Raw genomic sequence first — 9,241 nt, forward strand, 5'->3', positions numbered from 1 at the left:
GTGGGGACGTGGCCCTGATGGATGACATTGGCCTTGCTGGGGAAGGGAGGGCTGGAAGCCAGGCCTTGTGACCTGCCACATGTCTGTGTGGGCAGGACCAGCGAGAGTCGCCAGGTACAAATAGCCCTGGGCTCCATGGGCTCTCAGGCTCCTATGCTTGAGTCTAAATAGATCCTCCTTTGCTAAAGCTGAAAGCTTAAAATGAAAGCTCAAAGCACAAAGTAAACCACCATGAGGCTGCCTGTGTGTCTCCTGCTGGTCACTCTGGCCCTGTGCTGCTATGAAGGTGAGTGTCATTTGTAATCAGTCTGGCACCTGCCCCTGCTAGGTCCCCTTCTGTGAACTCCAGGTAAGCCTACTCGGGCTGGGGTTGGGAATAGGCCAAAATTTGAACCTTTCCTTGTGCTTGTTGAAATAGCTCCCCAAAGCCCAGAGCTTACTTTATCGATTTCCCAGCACCCAGGAACTTTTATAAGAAGAGTACTGAGTATACAGGTTGGGAATTCTGCCTGCGGCTTCCTTCCTTCACTGAGATCCGTGTTTCTGATGCTCCCGGATGTAATGGGAGGTCTGGGTGGGAATCTGGGCCCTGCCACTTCCCAGCCCTTTGACCGTGGGCCAAACGCTTCATCTCTCTGAGCCTCGTCTTCCCACTGGTGCCCACAGCTGCCACCGAGAGTGGCTGTGAGCTCGCAGTGAGATGAAGCACATCAGGAGCCCAGCCGTAGATATGAAGCCAAGAGCTGAAGATGACAGACTTTCTCCTCCCCGGAGTCCTTAGGTGCCAGTTGAGCCCACGGCCTCTTAACTCATAAGTTCAGATCACAAAATGTTACAGCTGGAAAGATCTTAGGAGAGGCCCCAGTTCAAAAAGAGCCAGTGCTCTCTGAACCTGATTAATAAACCTGCAAATGGGCTCTGGGAATAAGCAGCACTTGATATATCTAGGAGTCCTCCTGGTTTCCTGGGAGTCACCACCGAGCATAGCAGAACTAATGCGATCATCAGAGCTATAGATTCTATTTTTGTCTCACATTAATTCTAGCCAACCTGTCAACACTTTGCATGTCTTCCTTCATGCCCTGGGTGCCGATCCAGCCTGTCTGAGTTTTCCTTTTCCTCTTCCTTTCTGAACTTCCTCCTCTTTTCCTCTGATCCTTTCCTCTCCGAATTCTCCCCAGAGTCTGATGTTGTCTGACCAGGGCTCACCTTGGAGCCTAGAAGGACACTTCCTGGGTGCAGGGTGGTTGCAAAAGACTTGGAGGGATGAGGGATCCAGACCAGGAAGAGTCGTCACCCAGGTCTCAGCACAATCCCTACAGGGCAGGAAGGAGGCCCAGTTCTCTCTTCTCACCTTCTCTCAGGATTCTGGACATCACAGAAGAAAGAGAGAGCCAAAGAAATGGTGTAAAAAAGGTTCACATGTGCTAAAACTGGTCATCTCTCTTTCTTTCTATTTTTAGCTTTTTACCTCTGTTTGCTTCTGATGGCAAATATCCTAATTCCTCCAGTTTAATCTCAAAATATCACCTTACAACATGTTAATAATTTTATTTATTCTTCTCTAGATTGACTCTTTCTTCCCTGATCTCTGGTAAGATTCTTACTCTACCTTTCACCTGAAAATGTGATTACTGAAAACCTCCTGTTCACCAACATTCAAAAAGGTGTCACAATCAATTTTTTCAAATCTAGAAAAGAGAATTGCAGCAAACAGAGAAGCACTGGAAAGTGGCCGATGAGCCTTAAAAAAAAAGTGAAAGAGTGAGCAGGTAACCAGTTTTCCTGTCCTGGCTCTGCCCTGTGCTGTGTCATCTGGAGGAGTCACAACCTCTAGGATCTTGCATTGTCATCGGCATGATTACAGGAGGGGAACATAAAACCCCCGGATCCTGTCCTGTTCTGACATCAGGGAGCCATGGGAAAAATCGAGTTTCTGAGCATAAACTGTACTTTTTTCCTTCTGCTCCAGCCAATGCGGTGCCCTGTGCATCCCTGGTGAAAGAAATGGGGACCTTCCTGATTGGTTCTGACACTGCAATGAAGATACAACTCGCCAAATATAATGCACCAAAGGAGGAAGTGGCAGCAAAGTTGCAAGTGAAGAAATGCACAGACGGGATGTCCTCAGGGGACAGAAAGCGAATTATAAAAATATTGGTAATTTCTTTTCTCCTTTATGCATAGAGGCTTCTGTTCAGCCGCACAGCCAGGAATGAGGTCGGCTCACTGCTCTGTGAGGGTCAGAGCTGGTGGCACCTGCCCTGCTGCACAGCTCTGATGGGTGACCCAGGACCTCAGGGTGGACGCTACATGACAGCTGCTGAATTAAACCCAGAGGCACACAGCATCCTGGGCACGCTCCTCCTTCTCAGGTCACCTCCCTGTATAACATGGTCCCTAGGGTGTCCTGAGAAGGAGGACACTTGGGCCCCAATGCAGGGGAGTTGGGGTCAAGCACTACTGTCTCCTGCCTGGGTGCTGTCTTGAGAGTGAGTGGCACCACCCAGTGGGACACAGGCAGAGGGGAGGTCGTGAGCTGCGGGGACAGTTGAACAGGGAGACGCAGGGAGGAGGGAACTAGAGTGGCCCCTGTGTGTACAGCGGTGGCCCGCTGGGTTCCCTGCAGCTTCTGCAGGGCCAGGAGCCCACTCCAGCCCTTATGCCCACTCTCCCCACCTTCCCACACGTCTCTTCCTCACCATGACAGGGGAGGGACCTCGCTGCTTTGCCTCCCCCCGTCCCATGGAAGTGGGAGCACTTGCCTTACGTCTTATCAAGTAATGAGAGGTTATAAAGGGCTCTCCCAGCCCATCTACCTCTGGGTTTAGGTCGTGAGGTTCAGCTGCAAATGCTCAAAGAAGCTGCGGTCTCAGAGCTGAGAAGGGCAGGGGCCGTGAGGCAGAATTCCCACACTGGGAGGCTGGGGGTCTCCTGACAGCCGTGCTGCCCGGAGTCCCCTCCCAGCGCTGCCCGGTCTCTCAGCCCTGGGTCCCCCACTGCAGGGGACAAGCAGAGTCCACTGTGCTGGGACCTCAGGGAAAATCACTGCTGGGTGCTCTGTCCCCTCCTCACCCTCCCCTCCTTTAGCGACCTGAGTCACAGTCCTGGGTCACTCAGGGCTTGTTTGCCTGACTGAGCAAGGGCTGTTCCCTGATGCACATGGAGAGTCATCACTGTGCCAGGTCTGTGCTCCAGCTTCCATGGCACTGGCTTCCTGCCTTCTGCCCTTCCAAAGTGCCTTTTGCTGCAGAAATCCCACTGCCAGCTTAGTCGTGAACGACAGTCTGAGTTCACCTCATCTCCGGGAACAGGGTCACTGATCTCATCCTATGTTTCTGTTTCAGGCTCAAATACTTGTCCAGTGTGGTGCCAATGATATAAATAGTATTATTTCCTAAATTATCTGAATCTGACACCAATCACCTACTCCCCTTGAAAATGTGAAGGTTTCAACGTCTTGCTTCAATAAATGTGCTGTCCTGCACTTGTCCACGTGTCTTGTTATTATCCTACAGGCTCAGGCCTTGTCTCAATGAAGACTTTAATCGTGAAGTAGCCTTTTGGTGCTGTCATAGTAAACCCCAGAGAACCAACGTCCTGTCCCCAGTGGGGTCCTGAGGTTCAGGCATCACGAAAGTCAGTGTCCTGTCAGGACCACCCAGCACTACTCTACAGATTTCCCATTCATACTGTCATGAGAGAAAATGACTGTTCCAGGAGACCAGCAGCTACAGTGTCCTATTGATCTTGTCCCGAGGGAACCCCCAGCCCAGCCGCTGGCCAGTCCCATGGTCCACACCTGCAGCAGCTCTGGTTGGTGGCCCTCATCACCACACTTCACCTGCTTGTCCCAAATCTTCTCTGGGGATTGACTCCTATGTCATGTCCAGTATAAATAATTTGCCATTTATCAAAATTTAGGGGCATCTCCACATTTCAACCTCAAATAATTTTATTTGACCCCACATCCTCAAAGAGCCGATCAGTGTCCACACCACTCACCACATGTAAGGCTATGGCTTCCTCCAGCAACTTCTCTCAAGTGCGCTGGAAACAAGGACGCAGCGGACACCTGGATGGTCCATTCAAGTACCCCACAGCTGTGTCAGAAGCGAGACAGAAAACAGAACACACTGTCTTCCCCAACTACTCCTTCTCCGGGCCATCCCACACACAAGTCACCCGACTTGGAAAGCATGTACACAACGTAGCTTAGGGTCCTGTGGCTGCTGTAACAAACTACCACAAGACTGATGGCTCGAAATGACTTATTCTCTCTCAGTTCTGAAGAACAGATGTCCAGAACTAGTACCACAGTGTGGGAATCCAGGGGTCCCCAGGGCCGCCCTCCCTCTGGAGTCTCTAGGGGGGATTCCAGCTTCTGGTGACTGAGGACAGTCTTTGTCTTGTGGCCGCATCACTCCCACCTCTGCCTCCTTCATATGATCTCTTCCCCTTTTCTGTTCATGTCATAACTCCCTCTTCCTTTTCCTGGTAACATAAATGTGTTGGGTTTAGGAACCATCAGGTTATCCAGAATCACCTCCCATCTCCAAGTCCTTACCTCAATCACATCTGCAAAGTGCTTTCCTGCTTTGTGATGAGGATTCACAGGACCCGGGGATTAGGGTGCAGATTCTTGGGGAGAGGGGGCATTAATTAGACTGTGGCTGCTCCTCTCCCTCCTGCCTACGATAGTCCGCTAAGTTCTGCCCCTCCACTCCACAGCGTGGCCTCTGTGAGCCCCGTCCTTTCCAGTCCCACAGCCATCAGCACAGTCCAGTCTGTGTCCTTCTCGGCTGAGACAAGTCTCCTCAGTGATCTCCCAGCCTTCTGTGAAGCCCTTCCTGTAACACCCCCTCCTCATCCATGCCAAAGTGAGCCTCTTAAAATTGAAACGTGGTCCTGACACTCTCTTCAATACCCAAAATGGCTAGAGGCCAATTGTTCCCAAGTGTTTCAGGTAAAAGGACTAATTTACTCTAAACCCAACTTCATGTGGTAATAGTTATGTTTATACAATGGAGAAAATCGAAGGAATGAGTGATTATGAATTCAGCAATGCTTTTGAAATAAATTCATATTTTCAATCACATCAGGAAATCTGTACACTTGAAAACAGCACCTAAATGTATGAAACTCATTAGGAGTTCAGTCTACAGCCCATGCTTGTCAGACAGCAGGACTGACAAAGTTTCTGCCAGACTCTGAGAAACCCAGATTGGAACCAATGTTGGAGGATCAAGTTTGCACCCTGGAGCTGGGCATGAGGACTTACATGACCCTATCAAATGTGCCTCTCCAAACTCCACTTCCTCTTCACCTGGGGAATCTGTGATCAGTCCACTTGCTGATGTGTCCTTTGCTTCTACAGCAGGTTGTGTGACACTCTCACACCAGGGCACATGGTCTTCCCTTTACATCTGTGACCTTCCCTGCCTATGACAGCTGGCAACCTCATCTACAGATTCCACTTCTCAGGTCTCCTCCTCTGTGAAGCCCTCTCTGATACCAACACTCTGAATAATCATTATACACACATGCACCCACATGCATACACACCCCTCTTTTATCATCAGTTTGCCTTTCTGTGGCATAGATGCAATTTCTAGAGTTGTTGTGAGAATATACTAATACACAAATACTGCAAAATACTCAACAAATATTAGCAATCACTATTACAATGCTTCTAACCACTAAAAAGTTCTATGTATATAGCAGAGCCCTGCTATCTATATGCATTCAGCTGGTGGGTTTACCTGCTCTGTGTCACTTAGTCTTCACTAGTCCTTAGGAAGGTCAAAGGATCTTATCAATATTTATCATGGGAGTGAGAAATGCTCTATGCAGAGCTCCTCAACTGATGCCTCAAAAGCAAGTGATGCCAGGCTCCATCCCAGGACACATGTGTCTATCTGTCTGCAAGTAGAGCCCCTCCAGGCCCCATTTCCTCATCTCCCAGTCCTGTAGGTGCAGCCATGTAGTGAAAGGGGGAGGCAGTAGCTGCAGGACAAGAGGTCCCATGAGACTCAGAGAACTCCCAGCATCTCCAAGGCTATCACCTTCAGACCTCTCCCTTAGCTCCTCCTGTAGCCTTCAGAGTCTGGGGATTGCAAGTTTCTCATTAGTCTCACCATTATAAAACAAAGAACATTAGGGTCACACACAGCAAGATTTTCCTTCATGAACTGTTGCTAAAGAGTGTGAAGTGGTATCATGCAAGATGCCTCAGGCTGGGGCTGAGAGAACAGGGTAATTGGGCTTTTGACTAAAGGTGCCAACTCAGTGCCATCACTACGTGTGAATGCTCTCTTTGACTCGCTGCCTGGAGTGTTTCTCTGTTGAAGATATCACTCATTTTTAAGAGTTTCTGATTCAGAAAATTTCTCTCCCACAATGATGGCCTACTAGAAGACCCTACCACTCATCGTTCACACAAAGACAGACAAAACTATGCGTAAACAACCACATTTAGATAAAAATAACTAAAGGAGAAGGTGGAGCATTTTGAAGAAGTAACGTGAGCTCTAGTTAGCACAGGAACTCAGGATAACCACATAGAGCATGGAAGGAAACACCCAGTCTCCACCATCCCATCCCCAGCCAGGAGCAGCAGAGAAGCAGGAGGAATTGTTCTCTTTGGGAAAAGGTAACTTAAAGGACCCCAGCAACCCCTATGAACACTTTGGACACCTAGTGTCCCCACCATTGGGTCACGGTCCTTGTAGACTTTGCAGACACTGAGCCCAGCTGGGGAAGCTGCCTGGAGTCCTCACAGTTGTGCTCCCTGAGAGGAGCCACACTGAGCTGTTCCTCTGTGGCCTGCACAACCACTGTGCTATGTCATCTTGCAACTGGAACTTCTGCTTGAGGGTGTCTTACCCCAGGGGTGAGTGAGGTCCTTGCATTGCAGAGACAAAGCTGCCATTAAACCTGAATCCTCCCATCAAACCCCACCCAGTGGTCCAATCCCCAAACACAGCTTTCAGCACCTGATGCACCCTATCCTGAAGGCCTAAGCAGTGGTGGTCCCACTCCACCCATCTGTCCCATTTGCACCTGCCCCTAGCCTTCAGGCAGGAGTGGACCCTGCATACTTCCTCTGGGAGAATCTTTAATTGTCTCTCTCAGCTGTGGCTGTGTCAATGTCCTGGGATTGAGAGGAAGCAGCACATCATCCGCTGGGGAATTAGGGTCTATGCCAAGAAGCTTCTTGGCCAAGAAGTAGCTTGACAGAGAAACTGGTAGTCTGAGCTGAGCAGCTGTGCAGCCCAGGGTTGAGCTGATGAGGTACCCCACAATCCAGAGAAATAGAACACTGGCTAAGCCTAGACACCCCACTCTACTAGCCATAAAAATATAGTACTCTTCTTCCCTGGAGCTGGACCAGCCCCTTAGAGACTGAGATGCTGAAACACCTCTTTCCTTGGGGAGTGGAGTCAGTGCTGCACTGCCCTCTACCCTCAGGGCCCAAAAGAGAGCCATGCTCAACCATTCTGGGTACTCACTCCCACTGCATCTGGCATCACAGAGACTGAGATACTGCCAAGTCATACCATCCCCAGGGATAGAGTCACCACTACCTGGTGCCTTAACCGCAAGGAGCAATGTGACAATTGAGCCCCATTGGGTCTGTTTCCTGAATTGCAGGGTTAGAGTCACAGCTACAACCTGTCCCCCTTGCCCTGAGCTGCCAGGAGGTTGCTTCACAGTCACAGATACTGGTGCTGTGGGCAATCTACCTTCAATTGTGTCACAAAGAGTTAACCAGAACCCCAAGACCTAGATGCACAATAGGTTCCCGAGACACTAAGCCCAGGATCCTGGCCCCCACTACTGCTCTGAGCATGTGCACCTGGAACCCAGCACTCCAGCTGCTTGTAGATTGGGTCATGCCTGACACCAAGAGGAATATCCTTGGTAAAGTCTCCTTATTGTTGGCAAAATAAGAATAGGAAAACCAGCAAATTCCTTGTTATCAAAGACTATGACAACCTATACTGCCACCACCACTGCCACAAACTTCTACAGCATAGGTCACTGAGGCAAACACAGTTATTGGTGACATTGATTACAACGGGAGAAGCTGCCAGAGATTATACCACTGCATTGGCATCAAACCAGAATCACCACACCCTTCCAAGGGCACACTAAAACCAAACTGCACATGACAGATTTTCTCTCTGGAAGCCACTCTGTAAAATTTGGAAGAGGTCATTGTTCCACCAGATTCACAGACATCAATGCAGGAAGAAGAAACATGAAAAAGGAAGTATATATGACACCAGAAAAGGAACACAATAACATGCCAGGGATAGACCCAAAGAAAAGAAAATCTAAAAACTATCAGAAAAAAATTTCTAAATAATGATCTTAAAAAGGCTAAATGAGACACAAGAGAGTATAGATAAAAAATTCAACAAAATCAATAAAAGAACTCTTGTTATGAATAAGAAGTTAAACAAACAGATAGCTGTCATTAAAAGAACCAGATTGAAATACGGCAGCTGAAGAATTCAATGAATGAAATAAACAATGCAACAGAGAGTTACAACAGCAGACTAGAGAAATAAAGAAAGAATCTCCAAACCCATAGATAGATCATTTGAAACTAGCCACTCAGTGAGGGAAAAAAGAATAAAAAGGAGTGAAGGACACTTACAGGAACAATGGGACACCATTAAGTAAACACATATTCAAATTATGGGTGTGCCTGAAGGAGAAGAGAAGGGAAAAGGGATCAAAAACATATTTAAGAAAATAATAGCTGAAAACTTCCCAAATCTTTTTTTTTTTTAATAATAATCTATTTTTATTATTATTATTTTTGGGGGGGATAAAGAGTTTATTTATTTATTTATTTATTTATAAATATACAATGTAGTTATTTATTGTGTCCCATCACCGAAACCTCCCTCCCTCCTCCCTCTCCCCCCTCCCACCCAGGTGTGTCCCCTCCATTTTCTTGTTGTAAGAACTTCAAAAAAAAAAGTTGTGGTTGTTATATCTTCCTCTCCCCCCCCCACCCAGTTTTTTTTTTTTTGATGCAGTGGTATAATCTCTGGCAGCTTCTCCCGTTGTAATCAATGTCACCAATAACTGTGTTTGCCTCAGTGACCTATGCTGTAGAAGTTTGTGGCAGTGGTGGTGGCAGTATAGGTTGTCATAGTCTTTGATAACAAGGAATTTGCTGGTTTTCCTATTCTTATTTTGCCAACAATAAGGAGACTTTACCAAG

The 9,241-nt window shown here is 48.0% G+C and overlaps 1 protein-coding gene across 1 annotated transcript; it reads left to right on the top strand.

Annotated features, from left to right (window-relative positions):
* Positions 1-231: 231 nt before the first annotated feature.
* LOC103607133 (secretoglobin family 1D member 2-like) lies at positions 232-3,401 on the top strand. Its single transcript, XM_008591672.1, has 3 exons — positions 232-286; positions 1,973-2,160; positions 3,348-3,401. Exons 1-3 carry the CDS (start codon positions 232-234, stop codon positions 3,399-3,401), a joined length of 297 nt encoding a protein of 98 aa, XP_008589894.1.
* The last annotated feature ends 5,840 nt before the right edge of the window (positions 3,402-9,241 follow it).

The sequence above is a fragment of the Galeopterus variegatus genome, unplaced genomic scaffold (assembly GCF_000696425.1).
Source record: "Galeopterus variegatus unplaced genomic scaffold, G_variegatus-3.0.2 Scaffold7160, whole genome shotgun sequence".
NCBI classification, from domain to species: domain Eukaryota; kingdom Metazoa; phylum Chordata; class Mammalia; order Dermoptera; family Cynocephalidae; genus Galeopterus; species Galeopterus variegatus.